The sequence below is a fragment of the Carcharodon carcharias genome, chromosome 6 (genome assembly GCF_017639515.1).
Source record: "Carcharodon carcharias isolate sCarCar2 chromosome 6, sCarCar2.pri, whole genome shotgun sequence".
NCBI lineage: Eukaryota > Metazoa > Chordata > Chondrichthyes > Lamniformes > Lamnidae > Carcharodon > Carcharodon carcharias.
In genome coordinates this window covers 168484135-168505490 of record NC_054472.1, presented here as the reverse complement: position 1 = coordinate 168505490, position 21356 = coordinate 168484135, and the positions used below count along the sequence as shown (strand labels likewise).

Below are 21356 nucleotides of genomic sequence, written 5' to 3'. Positions count from 1 at the left end.
GTGCCAGGCAAGACTATCTCCAACAAGAGAGAATGTAATCATCACCCCGTGACATTTAATGGCATTACCATCATTGAATCGCCACTATCAACATCCTGCGGGTTACCATTGACCAGAATCTGAACTTAACGAGCCATATAAATACTGTGACTACAAGAGCAGATCAGAGGCTAGAAATCCTGTGGCGAGTAACTCACCTCCTGATTCCCCAAAGCCTGTCCACTGTCTCGAAGGTAAAAGAAAGGAGTGTGATGGAATACTCTCCTCTTGCCTGGATGAATGCAACTCCAACAACACTTAAGAAGCTTGACATCATCTAGGACAAAGCAGCTGCCTTGATTGATACCCCATCCACAAACATTCACTCTCTCCACCACCAATGCACAGTGGTAGCAGTGTGTACTACCTACAAGGTACACTGCAGGAACTCACAAAGACTGCTTAGACACCTTACAAACCCACGACCACTACTATCTAGAAGGACAAGGGCAGCAGGTACATGTGAATGCCACCTGGAAGTTCCCCTCCAAGCCACACACCATCCTAACTTGGAAATATATCACTGTTACTTCACTGTCACTGGGTCAAAATCCTGGAATTCCCTTCCTAACAGCACGGTGGGTGTACCCACACTATATGGAACGCAGTGGTTCAAAAAGACAGCTCACCACCACCTTCTCATGGACAATTAAGGATGGACAATAAATGCTGGCCCAGCCAGCGATGCCCACATCCCATGAATGAAAAAAAAATGCAAAAGGAGGAGAATGTTATGGAGCCTTTGAGAGTGGGAAAAGTGTTGTGCGGGGTGACTTAATCAGGCAAATTGCAAAATCCTGATATCCTGACGGACAGTTGAGATGCAGAGATAAAGGCAGTGGTGCGTTTGCAGCACGTCAAGCTGCTTGCTGGCTTGTGGCGGGTTCATTCTTGTAATATGTATGCATGCCATAAATATTCATTTGAATAAAATGTTTTTTAATTATGTCCTAACATCAAGATAAAGTCAGCAGCACAAGAGAATCTCATGGCACCCAGTTCACGTTTATTGAAGGTGCTGTGCATCAGTTGGCTTTGTGCAGTTGCGTGTAAGATCACAGTTCTTTTTTGTTTAACTCTATGGCACAAGGGAGGGGAACAGGAGAATGGCAGCTTGCATGGAGGCTCAGGACTGACAAGGGCGAGGAAGTGGTGAGGAGAGGGGGTTGCAGTGTGGAGTGGGGTTTGGGGCATGGAGAGGTTGAAGAGGGATCCATGGGAGGACAGGCGGTGGGTTTGGGATCATGGAGGAGTGAAGTGGGAAGGGCTTTATGTCCTGGGTGAGGTGGGAATAGTCAGTCAAGGTATGAAAATGAGTAGCTTAAAGTCAGTGTAATTACTGTCCAAATGAGTGTTGATCTCAATGTGTTGGCTATCAGTGTCCTTACAGGGCTTTGGGTTCACATACATATCAATTATCCCCACTGAGAGCGATCTTGGGCAATGTCCTTTACAATGCATAGAAGGGAGGGCCAGCTGACTCTGCAAGTTCAGCCATGTCCCACAGAATAACGAGTATAACATGGACATTCAATAAAGAGTGAACAGGAGAATACAATGTTCTTTCTTCCACAATAATGGAAATATCCCTAATTCTTCCATAAGCATAAATGCACTCCAAACATGAGGAGTGCTAGTACATTAATCACTCAAAAAATAACGATGATTCACTGATGAATAAAGTGAAACCAATGTAATATGAAATATTTATAAGTGAAATATAATATTGAAAGGCCATCTCTCAAAGTCAATGTCAATGGCAATGGAGTTGGGCAGAAAAGTTGTGGCAGTGATGAAAAGCCTCCCTGTTTGCCCAGGAGGCTCTTTTATAGCCCAACCGTAGCTGCAGCATTGTCAGCTGATGGCGGGTTTCACCACTGAAAACCTGCCCATCGCAGAATTGCATGTGTCTCCAGTACACAACACTGGTGCTCTAAGGTGGAAAAGCAGCTCAATATGTTGGTGTGTAACATTCTGTCCTTCTGATAGCACCAGGATTCATATGCATGACTTCTTCCTATCGAGTTCATTTCACATATGCCATCGGCACGGATGTTGAGAGGAGGCACTTCCTTGCAAGGATGGGATGAGGATGAAAACAAGAAAGGACAGATGAGCCATCTATCACACTGACCTCTTTCACACACTATCGAGAAGGCAATGAACTGATGGCAGCAGTTAAAGCAGCATTTTCCTGGTCAGGAAATTATAAAAACAGTGCTCACATGTTCAAGAGTGAGAAAATTAAATTTCAGGGTTAAAAAAAACTTGCAGAAAAGTAGATAGAAGAGTGTTGTTTCAACAAACTTTTGATGCAAGACCCTTCTCCATTGTGTGCTCCATTTGTTGGTTCGTGAAAACTTTCTGTCTCATTTCTAGATTGTAAAGGACATCTTGTAGCGTAGTGGGTAGAGTTGCTGCCTCTGAGCCAGAAGCTCCGGGTTCAAGTCCCACTCCAGAACTTGATGACCAAGGAAAGTGCGTTCATAATGTGGCCAAACAGGTTGAGTATCAACTTGTAAAACCATACATACGCCAATATATTCAATGGCAGGCGGTAAGAGCAGGAGATATTCCTGGTCAGCCATGTGATGGAAAGAAATTGGAGCCTCTACCAAACCTATTCATAGCTCCAGATTGCAACATTCATATAGATCGGGAGCATGGGCTGGTGTGAATGAAATTGGTGCCAACAATCCCTGTTCTGGCTGGGGTGGATTCAGGACCTGCCTCCTTGCCCTACCTACAGTAGAGACTGCTGGCTTCAGGCAGGGGGCTTAAGAATAAGATCATGATGATTCTAGAGTGGAAAATGTTCATAGATTTTGCTCTTTTGTTTCATGAGCACTGAAGAGTTTTTTCGAATGAGGTCAAAATCAAATCAAAAGATTATAAACACTGTGCGAATTGGATGATTTAAAAAATTCCCTAGCATTTTATACTAAGAACATGAATGGGGTGACTGCATGTTTGCCTCCTTCAGAGGCTATGTTTCATAGTTAGAAGAAAATTAATATATTCCTTGCTCATTACAGTCATAAAGCTGAAGTTGCCCAGGCAACTGATAGAATTACATCATCTAAGGGATGAACAGTTATGCAAGTTCTACTGTCAGCCACTGTTAGCAAAGCCCAACAAACTGGACTGTATACTGTCAGATTAACCTCCAAAGTGACCAACCACGTTCATCAACTGAATAGAACCATATTCCGGATCATTTTTTCACTTTGGTTAAATTTAATAAGGTTGCATCTTTATCCTTAATTCTCATAGATGTGGAAGTTTGACTTTTTTAGGTGGGAAACAGAGATTCTGCACCCCCTCCCCTTCAATCATTTTCTTCCATTCCACTTTCTGCAGTTACAGCATAGCATCTTACTAAATAAAGAACAACTGTTTTCATTTGAGCTTTTCTAATGTGATGAAAAATTCTTAAGTTCTGATTTTGCTGAAGGTCAGAAGTCATCATCCTTCACACATTCCCTTTCAGTGCACAAGTTAAAACATCTCACTCTCCATTGACTCAATAAATCAATAGATAACACACAGTGCAGAATTTACCTCACTAACTTTGGGAATTTCCAGTTTAGACACACCTTTATTTAGATCCTCCACAGCCTTTGTTTCCAAGTCTTCCAGAGTATAATGACTTCTGCGTGAGTCACCTCTCTGTGGACGTCAATGTCATTATCCACCAAAACTAAAAGATCAACCTCTGCTTCACTCAAGCACCCAGGAATCCAGTCACTTCCCTCCTCCACTGGGGTTACTACATTCCAAATTTACTGTTTAAGTGCATAGCACCCATCAGGCTATAGTTTTTCATAAAACGCTGTTTCCTCAGTAGAATCTAAAACAGACTATGTGCAGGAATTGCTTCTTATGTTTCTTAATGATATAAATAATACATCCTCTAGTACCTGGAACCAAGTAAGTAATATTAGATTACATATAAATTTACAGCACAGAAAAAGGCCATTTGACCCAACTGGTCTATGACAGCACTTAAATAACAAACAAGCCTCTTCCCACCCATTTTCATCTGACCTCAGCATAACCTACTATTCTTTTCTCCCTCATGTGCTTATCTAGCTTCTCTTTAAATATGCCTATGCCACTTGCCTCATTTAATACTTGTGGTAGTGAGTTCCACTTTCTTGCCACGCTTTGGATAAAGATGTTCCTTTTGGTTAAAGATAAAGAGAAACGTAATATCAAGCGACATTCTCTATCAAAAGCACCATGTAGTGCATTCTTATCCTGGCATTCAAAGATTGTAGCTGGCTTCCAAAAGCTGTTTGCATCCTTTCAATCAGTTGGTCAGGTTCTCACATTTTTTTTAGTCATGACAGTTTGTGTTTTTCCTATCTCAGGAGATTTCCACTTGCCCAAACTGGCATAACAACATGGGGCACTCTTTCCCCAGTTTGCTACTGTTCATCTTCTCTCCTTCGTTTGCAAAGATTTGATCAGTAATGACATGACAAAAACATGGCTTATTGCCGTAATATGTTCACGGTCACTCTGCTAACAAACCTGGCAACACTTACTCCGTCCGTGCATCTGTGGCTAGGTTGTCACTCCGTATTTTCACCAGACAGCTTGTTGTAATCAAGGTTATGTCTCTTTCCAGCAGCACAGGAATCTATTTGCTGCTTCAAAGCGTTCTATGCTGAACTCACTAGCTTTCAACAGGCTGCCACAAAACAGGATTTTCAGAGTTCTCGTGATTAAACCACCTACACAGTGCTTCCTAACGCTGGCCATCTTATTTTCACACTTTGGCTTCCTAGCTCAGTTCTCATTTCTTGCCCTGTTTTTTCAAAAAGTCTGAACTTATCAAAATTCTAGAAACCGGAAATTCATAATGCGAACTTCTAACTGAACAGCTTTTGAATCTCCGATCCAATCTAACTGTTCGCAATATCTACCTGCTCATGAAGCAAATCATGATGCTTTTTTGACTTCTATTTCTCCTCACCCATATAATGCAAAAAAGAAAGTGGAATTCAGGTCAAACTTGTTCTTAAGCATGTTAAATACTTGACCCAACCAAATTGAGAGGTAAGAGTCCTAGATGCTAAAGTGTCATGTCTCATTAAAGCAATTTTTGTGGGAATCAGATTTGCAAACAGGAATTGCAATAAATGGAACTGAAATAAAAGGAACTTTTCACAATTGGTAGTATAGGGTGGAAAAAAGGATCTTAGAAATGGTTGTAGGAAAACATGAAATACAATCACAGATGTTATTCTAATTGGCCTGTAATTATCCAAATTGGCTTATTTTTTCTTTCAAAAAATGTTAGGTCAATTTCCATTTATCTGGCACACTTCCTGGTCCCTGAGATACAATTTCTTCCCTCAGGATCAGACACTTGTGCTTTTTCTTCTTATAGCTGAATTAATTTATCCGAAATATAATTTGCATTCATAATATTATTCAGCTTACTCAGTCATATTAGGATCCGTATCCTCTTCCATTTAGTAAAAACTGCTACTAAGTAGTTTTTAAACAACTGTACCATTTTCTGATCATCATCTGGTCCTCTCAAGGATGCCACTCGCTTTTAACAATCTTCTTTCAACTGACATACTTGTAAAATATTTCAGCGTTGGTTTGATATTTTTAAAAATTCCTTATAGTCTTTAGCTTTCCCAACCCATGAATAATCTTAAGCGCCCTGGGCTTTACTGGGTCTCAGCATACCCCTGGTCAGAATTTGGCTGGAATATCCTATTTGCAAAGGAGTAAAATCACTGATTTCAGCAATCATTACATTTGAGGTTCTACTAGGAAGTAATGTGGATATTGAAGCTAAATGCTGGACTATTTAGCAGAGATGAGACAAAGACTGCAAAGGGAGAATGCAAGTTCTGTTAACCCAGCACAGTCAGCTATAGTAGATACTGACATCATGGCACAAGATTCACTCATCTGACCAGTGCCAGGGAGCAGCATGCTCTCAGGGAAGGAAATAGAGCAGAAACATGTGGAGCATGGCAAGTCATGTGCTTAATAGGTGGTCTAGGAAAACCAAATGGTCAGACCTGAGTAGGGCTGAAGGAGGTACAGCCTTTTGACCCCACCAGTGAGATGGCAGACAGAAATGTAGGCAGAGACCTCAGACCTCAGAAAAAAGTTCAAGCTTAGATGCGCTTTATACATTGAAGTGTTCGCCATTCACTTTGGTCCATGAAATGGCACAGAAAACAAGTCACCACACCTTGTACTATACAAGGTAAACTTGTGCGTTATATTCAAGGGAAGGATGCATGGTCCAACCTCAGTATAGCTTTGGTGGTAGGACAGACCCTCAGGGATAGGTAAAAATAAAGCTTGTGTGTAATATCTAGCCTCTGTCAATGAACAGAGTTGGTGGATTAAGAAATTTGTCCAAGAGGCAAATGTGGCAAGATGGTGTCAGCTAGGCAAAACTCGCATCCTTTGTTATGCAATGCAACATGACCATAGCAAAATCAAGTACAAAGGGTGCAGGCACAGGGGTGGCATGTCTGTCAAACAGCTTTCCCAGAGCCCATGGAATATTAAAACTTGTGAGTGTTTGCAGCCATTATGCTGTGCTAAGTATATGCACACAGCCCTCAAAAGTAAGGCACTGGACTCGTACATGAGGAAGCTTTGGAAGTCACAGTCAGAGGGAGCTGATGTGACAGTACCAAAGCACTCTTGTCTGTGATAGATTAGTTTATTGGACTTTACCAGGTGATGCACTTGGTGTAAATGAGATACATTTACTTGCATGGCATGACCCTTTGAAAAACTATAAACTACAATATTAACAGGGATTAATGACCATCAGTACAGAGCCTTAGCAATATTCTATCCAGCAGGTGACAGACGTCTGACACTGCATATTCTTCTACCCATCAATAATAGAGGGATTGCACAGCAGCATATTATTCCAGTAAGATGGAGCACAATGACAGAGGTTTTCTGATTGAACTCCAAGGCCTACTTTGCTTACTCTGATATTGGACAGGTTCTTCAGGAATGAAAGATCTGCTCATGGGAGTGACACTGAAATCAAGGAAAATAATTTATGCAAAAATTCAAGTGAGGAATTAAACAGGAGAGGACCAGATAACCCTTTCTGCTTTTCAAAACACTATCCTATAGCTTTTATACAATCTCCAAATCTTGCAGTAGTTTGTGAATAATCAGATTACTTCTCACAAGGTTAAGCAACATTAATGTTTTCATTGGCTAATAAAGGAGATTAAGTTCTGGTTCATTTCAATTTTCTGTACAGATCAATGCCAATTTAGGTTTACTTAGGAAAAGGTTGAAAGAAAACATTTTTCAGTGAGTCAGCAATGAGTTTCTTTGGCATATTTTGACTGATGCCAAAAAATTAGTTACTCAAAAGTCAAAAGCAGTACATTAAAAGTTAGATGCAGGGCTTATGGAGAATCAAACTGAACCACAAGTATAGACATAATAAAAGAAAATTACCAGCACAACCGTTTGCAGTTTGGAGTATTATTAAGGATTTTATTTACATTATCCAAAATCAGGCTGTCTGAAAGCCAGAATGGTCTGAGAACAAGACGTTTTTGATACTCTTTTAAATCGGTGATGACTCACCTGTTTTGTAGGTGTCCAACAAGACAGGCAGTGCAGACACATTCTAAGGCAGACTTCCGTATGCAATACTGGTATTAACATCAAAAGAGGCATCTAGGGCCTGTGCCTCAAACAGGCATGAGCGTCTTTGCATCTACCAGTAGGATGCCTAATGTCTATTTTATGCTCCGCTCTCCTTATATGCAATTGGTTTGCTCTAACTGCAGTTGCCAAGGGTGACAAACAGCTTAAGCAACATTCTTTAAAGGGACCATTGTGAGTATCTACCAGAGAAGGTAAAAATACTTGCCTGAATACAAAACCTGGAGTTGAAGGAGTACATTGAAAATACGGCTGCTGTTGGCCACTGGTTGCCCCCATTTCTGATCGCTACCATCACCTCCTTCCTGGTCACTGACCCCCATTTCCAGGCCAACCCTGTCCTCCAACACCTACCCGAGAGTTAGAGTGGCCTAAAATTAAAATGGTCTTCACTGAGCTGCCTGGGGATACACAGCAGGCATGTGCAGTTGGCCGGTCTGATTAAGGGTCCCATCTCCGAAATCGGGAAAACCACCTGGAATGGTCTCGGTCCTGATTTTAGACACTGCATCTGTGCGCGAAGCAGCCCTCTTCTGTGACCGTCAATGTCAAAGATCTAATGCAAGCTTTAATGCAAGGTTAATGCTTTTCTAAATAAAAACATTTTGGCTCTTCACAACTTCAAAACAGGGCACGTTTGAGATTTAGGCCTTCTAAGTTTGAGTGTCTTGGTGATTTTTTAAATTACACCCCTTTAAGTAGGCAGAAAAATGCAATGTAGGGCTGTTAACAAAAATGAAGGTACATGGAACTGGAGGCATCCTATTGACATGTGTACAGAATTGATGGCAGAAAGTTGGGATAAAGTGCTCAAATTGAGAAAAAGTGACTAGTGGTGCCCCCCAAGGTACCTGTACTGGGGTCTCAATTTTTCAGTACATTTATAAAAGATTTGGATGAAGGAAGAGAGAGCCATCAATCCAGGTCTGCTGTCGACATCAAGTTAGGTGACATAGGGATATAGATCAGTTGGAGACTTGGGCGGAGAAATGGCAGTTGGAGTTTAATCCGGACAAATGCGAGGTAATGCATTTTGGAAGGTCTAATACAGGCAGGAATTATACAGTAAATGGCAGAACCCTTAAGTGCATTGACGGGCAGAGGGATCTGGGTGTACAGGTCCACAGGTTAATGAAAGTGGCAACGCAGGTGGATAAAGTAGTCAGGAAGGCATTTGGCATGCTTGCCTTCATCGGCAGGGGTATTGAGTGTAAAAGCTGGGAAGTCATGCTGCAGCTGTATAGAACCTTGGTTAGGCCACACTTGGAATATTGCGTGCAATTCTGGTCGCCACATTACCAGAAGGATATGGAGGCGTTGGAGAGGGTGCAGAGGAGGTTTACCGGGATGCTGCATGGTCTGGAGGTTATTAGCTATGAAGAGAGGTTGGAGAAACTCGGATTGTTCTCACTAGAGCGACGGAGATTGAGGGGGGACTTGATAGAAGCTTACAAAATTGAGTGGCATGGACAGAGTAGATAGTCAGAAGCTTCTTCCCAGGGTGCAAGAGTCAATTATTAGGGGACATAGATTTAGGTGAGAGGAGAAAACTATAGAGGAGATGTGCGGGGCAAGATTTTTACGCAGAGGGTAGTGAGTGTCTGGAATTCGCTGCCAGAGGAGGTGGTGGAAGCAAGTATGATAGTGATGTTTAAGAGGCAGCTTGACAAATACATGAATAGGATGGGAATAGAGGGATATGGACCCCGGAAGTGTAAAATGTTTTAGTTGACAGGCAATATGATCAGCGCAGGCTTGGAGGGCCGAAGGGCCTGTTCCTGTGCTGTACTTTTCTTTGTTCTTATAGTAAGTAGTACATAGGGCAAGAAAGTTGTGAAGATGATTAGGTGAGTGGGCAAAACTGGCAGATAGAGTTAAATGTGGAGAAGTACAATGTCATTTACTTTGCCTACCTTTCCAGCTCTTTTTCAAAATGGTTAACTGACATAGAATTAAGTGTTTTTGCTAAATTCCTGTTCCACATATGCGTCTCTCTGCAGATTTTAATCTTGAGTCTCAGTTAATGCTGGCTAATCTCTGCATCAACTTGTTTTGTGATCACAGACCAAGTTAATTAGCCTTCTTATAATGATAACACCATTTTGTAAATGTTTTACAACTAAACCTGGATTATTTTCATCTCAATTCAGTTATTCCTTCTTTGTAATTTAGAGCATTGCCCTTCTCTAAACTTTCTTTGTATCATCAGTGGGGATAATTTTGAACTTCGCAATCTGGGTGATAATCTGGCAGACCACACTGCCAGCATTTTAGATCACACCCCATGTTGATTCCGTTGACTTCAATGGGATAAAAGTTGGACAGATTATACTTTTGATGGTCAATACTTTTCCTTTCATACTTGTGCTAAATATACTCCCATTCATGATTCTGCTTCCAATATGCATTATCTTTCATTTATTAATATTAAAATCCATCTCAATTCATAAGCCCATGTACTATAATCAATTGCTTCCCTACCTGCAGGGAAATAAATTAGTTGTAAAGAACCAAAATGTATTTATTTAGAAAAGCATTGACCTTGCATTAGATCTTTGACATTGACAGTCACAGAAGAGGGCTGCTTCATGCACAGGCTTTCAACTCGAGTGTTGGTTGGAAGGGATAAGATGTTCTATCAATAACACTGATCCACATAACTGCATTGGTGCAATAAATTGTAGTTCAATGAACAAATGCAGGGAAGAGTACTGTAATACAAATCCCAAGTGGATCTATAAATCACTTCACAATGAATAGAACCTGTTAAGGTAAATTGCTGAAATAAATCATAATTTAGTGATATAAGTTTTCACTTAATTATTTTGTAAGATGATAGCAATACAAGGGCAGAACTTAAAACTATTTTAATTTTCTCTCTGGTACGGTGACAGGCTACATGCTACTGTGCTCTCATTACACTGGTTATAAATACAACATCCAAATACTATAATTGCTGAATCAATGCTGTTTGACATTGCCATTCCTTTCATCGGTTTTAATTATATAGAAATACCAGAACCCTTCGAGAGTTCATGAATATATTTCAAGAATAAAATATTGATTACTACTATTCTTTTGGAATATCAATACTCCTTGTAGTCTCCTTTTAAACTTGCACCCCTTATATTTGTATGGTTGCCAAATAATGAAAATTCTAAATTTCAAATCATCAGGTTCTACACATCGAAGGCATGAAGCATGACATTACAAAGTGATATTTCATTAAACTTTCCCAGTGTCTTCACTAGCTTATTTAGCATGCAGCTAATGAATAAAGATTACATGATCGAGGAAGACATTCTAATGAACAGAATGCACAATATAAAAAGTTGTTTTGAACAGGAATCTGTTTTGCTTCTTTTATTCAATGCAGGGCTGCACCCTTATCAGTCACTGTCTCATTTTTGTTTTCCTCTATAACAGGCTTGTCCAACCTTTTCCTTGGGGGTGGGTGGGGCACATCTGCATTTTTTTTCTCACTCAAGATGCTGACGAGCAAATTTCGGAAAAATAAGATTTGGAACAATAAACTGAATTTCAACAAAAAAAGTTGAGGTATTAAGAAAAGAAACAACTGCTGAGCAATAGTAGAAAAAGAGTAATTAAGAAAAATGACCAGAGTGTGAGAGGATCAGTGTGTGCGTGTCCAGCTCACTCCCAGTCTCACATTGCGCGCTCACTCACCCGCTGTGAGTGGGTGTGTTTGCTTGTGTTGGTGTATGGTGCTGAGATTGAGTGAGAAACCTGAGGCTGGGAGTAAGGCAGACACGCACAATCTGCCACACGGGCTCACTGACTCTCCCCAACTCCCTCCCTCTCGCATGCTCGTTCAGTCTCGCGCTCGCACAGCCACGCCCACCCCACTCTCTCTCGCTGCCACGCCCGCCCCACTCTCGCTGCCACGCCCACCCCACTCTTTCCCGCTGCCACGCCCACCCCACTCTCTCTCGCTGCCACGCCCGCCCCACTCTCTCTCTCACAGCCACGCCCGCCACACACACTCTCACTGCCACGCACGCTCCACACTCTCTCTCACTGCCACGCCCGCTCCACTCTCTCTCTCACAGCCACGCCCGCCCCACACACTCTCTCTCACTGCCACGCCCGCTCCACTCTCTCTCTCACTGCCACGCCCACCACACACACACTCACTGCCACGCACGCTCCACACTCTCTCTCACTGCCACGCACGCTCCACACTCTCTCTCACTGCCACGCCCGCTCCACACTCTCGCACAGCCACGCCCGCTCCACTCTCTCTCTCACAGCCACGCCCGCCACACACACTCTCTCTCACTGCCACGCCCGCTCCACTCTCTCTCTCACTGCCATGCCCGCTCCACTCTCTCTCTCGCTGCCACGCCCGCCCCACTCTCTCTCGCTGCCACGCCCGCTCCACTCTCTCTCGCTGCCACGCCCGCCCCACTCTCTCTCTCGCTGCCACGCCCGCCCCACACTCTCTCGCTGCCACGCCCGCCCCACTCTCTCTCTCACAGCCACACCCGCCACACACACTCTCACTGCCACGCACGCTCCACACTCTCTCTCACTGCCACGCACGCTCCACACTCTCTCTCACAGCCACGCCCGCTCCACACTCTCTCTCACTGCCACGCCCGCTCCACTCTCTCTCTCACTGCCACGCCCGCTCCACTCTCTCTCTCACTGCCACGCCCGCCACACACACTCTCTCACTGCCACGCCCGCTCCACTCTCTCTCTCACTGCCAAGCCCGCTCCACTCTCTCACTGCCACGCCCGCTCCACTCTCTCTCACTGCCACGCCCGCTCCACTCTCTCTCTCACTGCCACGCCCGCCCCACTCTCTCACTGCCACGCCCGTCCCACTCTCTTTCACTGACACGCCCGCTCTACTCCCTCTCACTGCCACGTCCGTTCCACTCTCTCTCACTGCCACGCCCGTCCCACTCACTCTCACTGCCACGCCCACCCCACTCTCTCTCACTGCCACGCCCACCCCACTCTCTCTCACTGCCACGCCCGCCCCACTCTCTCTCACTGCCACGCCCGCCCCACTCTCTCTCACTGCCACGCCCGCCCCACTCTCTCTCACTGCCACGCCCGCCCCACTCTCTCTCACTGACACTCCCGCCCCACTCTCTCACTGCCACGCCCACCCCACTCTCTCTCGGTGCCACGCCCGCCCCACTCTCGCTGCCACGCCCGCCACACTCTCTCTCTCGCTGCCACGCCTGCTCCACTCTCTCGCTGCCACGTCCGCCCCACTCTCGCTGCCGCGCCCGCCACACAATCTCGCTGCCACGCCCGCCACACACTCTCTCTCACTGCCACGCCCGCCACACTCTCTCTCACTGCCACGCCCGCCCCACTCACTCTCACTGCCACGCCCGCCCCACTCACTCTCACTGCCACGCCCGCCCCACTCTCTCACTGCCACGCCCGCCCCAGTCTCTCACTGCCACGCCCGCCCTACACTCTCTCACTGCCACGCCCGTCCCACTCTCACTGCCACGCCCGTCCCACTCTCTCTCACTGCCACGTCCGCCCCACTCTCTCTCACTGCCACGCCCGCCCCACTCTCTCTCACTGCCACGCCCGTCCCACTCTCTCTCACTGCCACGCCCGCCCCACTCTCACTGCCACGCCCGTCCCACTCTCACTGCCACGCCCGTCCCACTCTCTCTCACTGCCACGTCCGCCCCACTCTCTCTCACTGCCACGCCCGGCCCACTCTCTCTCACTGCCACGCCCGCCCCACTCTCTCTCACTGCCACGCCCGCTCCACACTCACTGCCACGCCCGTCCCACTCTCTCACTGCCACGCCCGTCCCACTCTCTCACTGCCACGCCCTCACCACACTCACTGCCACGCCCGCCCCACACTCACTGCCACGCCCGCCCCACACTCACTGCCACGCCCGCCCCACACTCACTGCCACGCCCACTCCACACACTCTCACTGCCACGCCCACCCCACACACTCTCACTGCCACGCCCGCCCCACACACTCTCACTGCCACGCCCGCCCCACACACTCTCACTGCCACGCCCGCCCCACACACTCTCACTGCCACGCCCGCCCCACACACTCTCACTGCCACGCCCGCCCCACACACTCTCACTGCCACGCCCGCCCCACACTCTCACTGCCACACCCGCCCCACACACTCACTGCCACGCCCGCCCCACACACACACACTGCCACGCCCGCCCCACACACACACACTGCCACGCCCGCCCCACACACACACACTGCCACGCCCGCCCCCCACACACTCACTGCCACGCCCATCCCACACACTCACTGCCACGCCCGCCCCACACACTCTCACTGCCAAACCCACCCCACACACTCTCTCACTGCCACGCCCGTCCCACACACACACTCTGCCACGCCCGCCCCACACTCACTGCAACGCCCGCCCCACACACTCTCACTGCCACGTCTGCCTCACACACTCTCTCACTGCCACGCCCGTCCCACTCTCTCACTGCAACGCCCGCCCCACACACTCTCACTGCAACGCCCGTCCCACTCACTCAGTGCCACGTCCGTCCCACTCACTCAGTGCCACGTCCGTCCCACTCTCTCTCACTGCAACGCCCGTCCCACTCTCTCTCACTGCAACGCCCGTCCCACTCACTCAGTGCCACACCCGTCCCACACTCTCTCATTGCCACGCCCGTCCCACTCTCTCAGTGCCACGCCCGCCCCACACACACTCACTGCCATGCCCGCCCCACACACACTCACTGCTACGCCCGCCCCACACACTCTCACTGCCATGCCCGCCCCACACACACTCACTGCCACGCCCACCCCACACACTCTCACTGCCACGCCCGACCACACACTATCACTGCCACGCCCACCCCACACACTCACTGCCACGCCCACCCCACACACACTGCAACGCCCGCCCCACACACTCTTACTGCCACGCCCGCCCCCCACACACACTCTGCCACGCCCGCCCCACACACACTGCCACGTCCGCCCCACACTCTCGCTGCCACGCCCGCCCCACACACACTGCCATGCCCATCCCACTCACTCACTGCCACGCCTGTCCCACACTCTCTCACTGCCACGCCCGCCCCCCACACACACTCTCTCTCACTGCCACGCCCGCTCCACTCTCTCTCTCACTGCCAAGCCCGCTCCACTCTCTCACTGCCACGCCCGCTCCACTCTCTCTCACTGCCACGCCCGCTCCACTCTCTCTCACTGCCACGCCCGCTCCACTCTCTCTCACTGCCACGCCCGCTCCACTCTCTCTCTCACTGCCACGCCCGCCCCACTCTCTCACTGCCACGCCCGTCCCACTCTCTTTCACTGACACGCCCGCTCTACTCCCTCTCACTGCCACGTCCGTTCCACTCTCTCTCACTGCCACGCCCACCCCACTCTCTCTCACTGCCACGCCCGCCCCACTCTCTCTCACTGCCACGCCCGCCCCACTCTCTCTCACTGCCACGCCCGCCCCACTCTCTCTCACTGCCACGCCCGCCCCACTCTCTCTCACTGCCACGCCCGCCCCACTCTCTCTCACTGACACTCCCGCCCCACTCTCTCACTGCCACGCCCACCCCACTCTCTCTCGGTGCCACGCCCGCCCCACTCTCTCACTGCCACGCCCGCCTCACTCTCGCTGCCACGCCCGCCACATTCTCTCTCTCGCTGCCACGCCTGCTCCACTCTCTCGCTGCCACGTCCGCCCCACTCTCGCTGCCACGCCCGCCACACAATCTCGCTGCCACGCCCGCCACACACTCTCTCTCACTGTCACGCCCGCCACACTCTCTCTCACTGCCACGCCCGCCCCACTCTCTCACTGCCACGCCCGCCCCACTCACTCTCACTGCCACGCCCGCCCCACTCACTCTCACTGCCACGCCCGCCCCACTCTCTCACTGCCACGCCCGCCCCAGTCTCTCACTGCCACGCCCGCCCTACACTCTCTCACTGCCACGCCCGTCCCACTCTCACTGCCACGCCCGTCCCACTCTCTCTCACTGCCACGTCCGCCCCACTCTCTCTCACTGCCACGCCCGCCCCACTCTCTCTCACTGCCACGCTCGCCCCACTCTCTCTCACTGCCACGCCCGTCCCACTCTCTCTCACTGCCACGCCCGCCCCACTCTCTCTCACTGCCACGCCCGCCCCACTCTCACTGCCACGCCCGCCCCACTCTCTCTCACTGCCACGCCCGCTCCACACTCACTGCCACGCCCGTCCCACTCTCTCACTGCCACGCCCGTCCCACTCTCTCACTGCCACGCCCTCACCACACTCACTGCCACGCCCTCACCACACTCACTGCCACGCCCGCCCCACACTCACTGCCACGCCCGCCCCACACACTCTCACTGCCACGCCCGCCCCACACACTCTCACTGCCACGCCCGCCCCACACACTCTCACTGCCACGCCCGCCCCACACACTCTCACTGCCACGCCCGCCCCACTCTCTCTCACTGCCACGCCCGCCCCACTCTCTCTCACTGACACTCCCGCCCCACTCTCTCTCACTGACACTCCCGCCCCACTCTCTCACTGCCACGCCCACCCCACTCTCTCTCGGTGCCACGCCCGCCCCACTCTCTCACTGCCACGCCCGCCACATTCTCTCTCTCGCTGCCACGCCTGCTCCACTCTCTCGCTGCCACGTCCGCCCCACTCTCGCTGCCACGCCCGCCACACAATCTCGCTGCCACGCCCGCCACACAATCTCGCTGCCACGCCCGCCACACACTCTCTCTCACTGTCACGCCCGCCACACTCTCTCTCACTGTCACGCCCGCCCCACACACTCTCACTGCCACGCCCGCCCCACACTCTCACTGCCACGCCCGCCCCACACTCTCACTGCCATGCCCGCCCCACACTCTCACTGCCACGCCCGCCCCACACTCTCACTGCCACGCCCGCCCCACACACTCACTGCCACGCCCGCCCCACACACACACACTGCCACGCCCGCCCCACACACACACACTGCCACGCCCGCCCCACACACACACACTGCCACGCCCGCCCCCCACACACTCACTGCCACGCCCATCCCACACACTCACTGCCACGCCCGCCCCACACACTCACTGCCACGCCCGCCCCACACACTCACTGCCACGCCCGCCCCACACACTCACTGCCACGCCCGCCCCCCACACTCTCACTGCCACGCCCGCCCCACACACTCTCACTGCCACACCCACCCCACACACTCTCTCACTGCCACGCCCGTCCCACACACACACTCTGCCACGCCCGCCCCACACTCACTGCAACGCCCGCCCCACACACTCTCACTGCCACGTCCGCCCCACACACACACTCTGCCACGCCCGCCCCACACTCACTGCAACGCCCGCCCCACACACTCTCACTGCCACGTCTGCCTCACACACTCTCTCACTGCCACGCCCGTCCCACTCTCTCACTGCAACGCCCGCCCCACACACTCTCACTGCAACGCCCGTCCCACTCACTCAGTGCCACGTCCGTCCCACTCACTCAGTGCCACGTCCGTCCCACTCTCTCTCACTGCAACGCCCGTCCCACTCACTCAGTGCCACACCCGTCCCACACTCTCTCATTGCCACGCCCGTCCCACTCTCTCAGTGCCACGCCCGCCCCACACACACTCACTGCCATGCCCGCCCCACACACACTCACTGCTACGCCCGCCCCACACACACTCACTGCCATGCCCGCCCCACACACACTCACTGCCACGCCCACCCCACACACTCTCACTGCCACGCCCGACCACACACTATCACTGCCACGCCCACCCCACACACTCACTGCCACGCCCGCCCCACACACACTCACTGCAACGCCCGCCCCACACACTCTTACTGCCACGCCCGCCCCACACACACACACTGCCACGCCCGCCCCACACTCTCACTGCCACGCCCGCCCCCCACACTCACTGCCACGCCCGCCCCACACACACTGCCATGCCCATCCCACTCACTCACTGCCACGCCTGTCCCACACTCTCTCACTGCCACGCCCGCCCCACTCACTCTGCCACGCCCGTCCCACTCACTCACTGACACACCCGCCCCACTCACTCACTGACACACCCGCCCCACTCACTCACTGCCACGCCCGTCCCACTCATCACTGCCACGCCCGTCCCACTCACTCACTGACACACCCGCCCCACTCACTCACTGACACACCCGCCCCACTCACTCACTGCCACACCCGTCCCACTCACTCACTGACACACCCGCCCCACTCACTCACTGCCACGCCCGTCCCACTCACTCACTGCCACGCCCGTCCCACTCACTCACTGCCACGCCCGTCCCACACTCTCTCACTGCCACGCCCATCCCACACTCTCTCACTGCCACGCCCATCCCACACTCTCTCACTGCCACGCCCATCCCACAGTCTCTGTGCCACGCCCGCCCCACTCTCCACACACTCTCACTGCCACGCCCCCCCCACACTCTCTCACTGCCACGCCTGCCCCTCTCTCCACACTCTCACTGCCACGCCCCCCCCACACTCTCACTGCCACGCCCGCCCCTCTCTCCACACTCTCACTGCCACACCCGCCCCTCTCTCCACACTCTCTCACTGCCACGCCTGCCCCTCTCTCCACACTCTCTCACTGCCACGCCCGCCCCTCTCTCCACACACTTACTGCCACGCCCGCCCCTCTCTCCACACTCTCTCACTGCCACGCCCGCCCCTCTCTCCACACTCTCTCACTGCCACGCCCGCCCCTCTCTCCACACACTTACTGCCACGCCCGCCCCTCTCTCCACACTCTCTCACTGCCACGCCCGCCCCACTCTCTACACACACTCACTGCCACGCCCGCCCCTTTCTCCACACTCTCACTGCCATGCCCCCCCCCACACTCTCACTGCCATGCCCGCCCCACTCTCCACACTCTCACTGCCACGCCCGCCCCACTCTCTACACACTCTCACTGCCATGCCCGCCCCACTCTCCACACTCTCACTGCCACGCCCGCCCCACTCTCTACACACTCTCACTGCCATGCCCGCCCCACTCTCCACACTCTCTCACTGCCATGCCCGCCCCACTCTCCACACTCTCACTGCCACGCCCGCCCCACTCTCTACACACTCTCACTGCCACGCCCGCCCCACTCTCCACACACTCTCTCACTACGACGCCTGCCCCTCTCTCCACACTCTCACTGCCACGCTGACCCCAATCTCTCGCTGCCATGCCTGCCCCTCTCTCCACACCTTCTCTCACTGCCAAGCCCGCCCCCTCTCCACACTCTCTCACTGCCACGCTCGCCCCTCTCTCCACACACTCACTGCCACGCCCACCCCTCTCTCCACACACTCTCACTGCCAAGCCCACCCTGCCCTCTCCTTGCCTCCCCCACTCTCGCTGCCATGCCCGCCCCTCTCTCCCTGCCACGCCCACCCCTCTCACCACACTCTCTCTCACTGCCACGCCCTCTCTCTCTCTCTGCCACCCGTCCTCCGCCCCCCCTGCCTCTCACTGCCGCATCCACCCCCTCCTGTTGCCACGTGCCCCCCCTCCCTCTCTCGCGATCCCGCTCAATCTCTCCCTGCCCCGCGCGCGCTCAATCTCTCCCTGCCCCACGCGCGCTCAATCTCTCCCTGCCCCACGCGCGCTCAATCTCTCCCTGCCCCGTGCGCGCTCAATCTCTCCCTGCCCCGCGCGCGCTCAATCTCTCCCTGCCCCGCGCGCGCTCAATCTCTCCCTGCCCCGCGCGCGCTCAATCTCTCCCTGCCCCGCGCGCGCTCAATCTCTCCCTGCCCCGCGCGCGCTCAATCTCTCCCTGCCCCACGCGCGCTCAATCTCTCCCTGCCCCACGCGCGCTCAATCTCTCAGCCACGGGCGCTCAAGCTCACTTTCTCTCTCTGTCACGCATGCTCTCTCTCTGCCACCGTTAGAGCAACAGCAACAAAATCTGACCTTTTGAACTACCATCCACCTCATCCGTCTCTGAATTTCATATTGTTTCATTTGATACAATAAATGTGTGTTGCATTTATATTTTCTGTTTCATAAGAAAAAAGAATGTGCATTTATAATATGCCTTTCCTCAGCTCAGTACATCCCAAACTGCTTGAACAGCCAATGAAACATTTTAAAGTCTAGGCACTGTCAATGCAACAATATATTTATATGCACTCGTATTCTGCAAACAAGAATGTGATAATAACCAAATAATCTGTTTGTTTATTGATGTTGGGTGCAGGACTCCATAAGAATTTGCCTGCTTTCCTTCGAAAAGTACAATGGGAAATTTTACGTCCACCTGCAAAGGCAGACGGGATTTTGGCTTAACATTTCAACTGAAAGACGTGACCTCTGACAGTGCAGCATTTCCTCAGTACTGCACTAATTGCCGGGCTAGGTTATGGGCTCTAGTCAGAAAAGGAAGAGAAGTCATAACTGCAATTTATTTTGTTCAAAAGTAAATGGGAATTGCTTCCTACCTGAGCTGCTGTTTCAGTTCATTGAACCGTGGTCTTCTGCTAGGGTCATACGCCCAGCATTTTGTCATAAGGCTGTAGAGCGTTGGAGGGCAGTTTGGAGGCATTGGCAGCCGCTCGCCATTTTCAATTCTACCAATTACATCATTATTTTTTACTCCTTGAAATGGTTTCACTCCATACATTAGAATTTCCCACATACAAACGCCTAAAACGTAGAAATAAAAAAATTAATAGTAGAAAACATTTTAATTTAATACTAAACTAGTGTAGCTTAAAAGTGAACTCTCTTTACAGTAGTTTGTCTAGAGAATTGAACTACATAAATCATATCTGCCAAAACTAAAGCTTACAAGGGGCAAGGATTTTTTAAAAATTCATTCATTGGATGTGGGTTTTGCTGGCTGGACCAACATTTATTGCCCAACCCTAGTTGGCCTTAACTACACCTCCCAATTTTGTGTTGTCTGCAAATAATGAAATTGTACTTCTGATTCTCAAGTCCAGTTTGTTAACATATACTGTGAACAACTGTGGTTCCAGCAGGACCTCCGTGCAACGCCACTTCCCAACCTTTTGTTCGTCAGAGTAGATATCTTGAACTGCTGCGACTCAGTTTTCTGTTTTGTCGCCTGCTTGCTGTCCATTCTGCTACCTATCCCAATTTCACATGCTCTGACCACATCCATTAGTCTACAATGTGGTGCCTTATCAAAGGCTATTTGGAAATCCAAAGATAGTTGATCTTTTTTTTGTCATTAGGAGTTTGTGTTGAAAAGCAGTACTACTATAGTAACATGCATCAGGCTGGCTGGAGAGAATTCGATCAGAAACTTCAAATGAATGGATTGACGTGGCCCCTGAAATTTTCTGAAAGGATGTAACCAGCAAGTTACAAGAAAGGAGGGTCTTAAAGGAGGAGACAGGTGTGGAAATATGAAGTGTTTATGGAGGGAATTCCAAAGTGTACATCGCAGCCATCGAATGGTTGCACAGAAGGTGAGAGTCCCAAAAATTTGAACTTTCATTGGGCTTGGAGGGGTGACGTGGGTTAGAGGGCAAGGCTGTGGCCAAAAAGGGATATGAACACGATGATGAGGTTTTAAAATTGGGAGCACTGGGGCAAACAGGAGCCAATGTAGCTTAAAACACACAAGGGTTTGAGAT

General features: G+C 50.9%; 1 protein-coding gene across 8 annotated transcripts in view; it reads right to left on the bottom strand.

The window, feature by feature from the left end:
• Positions 1–21356, bottom strand: part of ptk2aa (protein tyrosine kinase 2aa) — a 551780-nt gene that overhangs the window by 100612 nt on the left and 429812 nt on the right. For all 8 annotated transcript variants that reach the window (XM_041189015.1, XM_041189013.1, XM_041189014.1 and 5 more), the window contains one exon: positions 20193–20397. In XM_041189015.1, coding sequence (XP_041044949.1) covers positions 20193–20397 — 205 coding nt within the window. The remainder of the gene's footprint in view (positions 1–20192; positions 20398–21356) is intronic.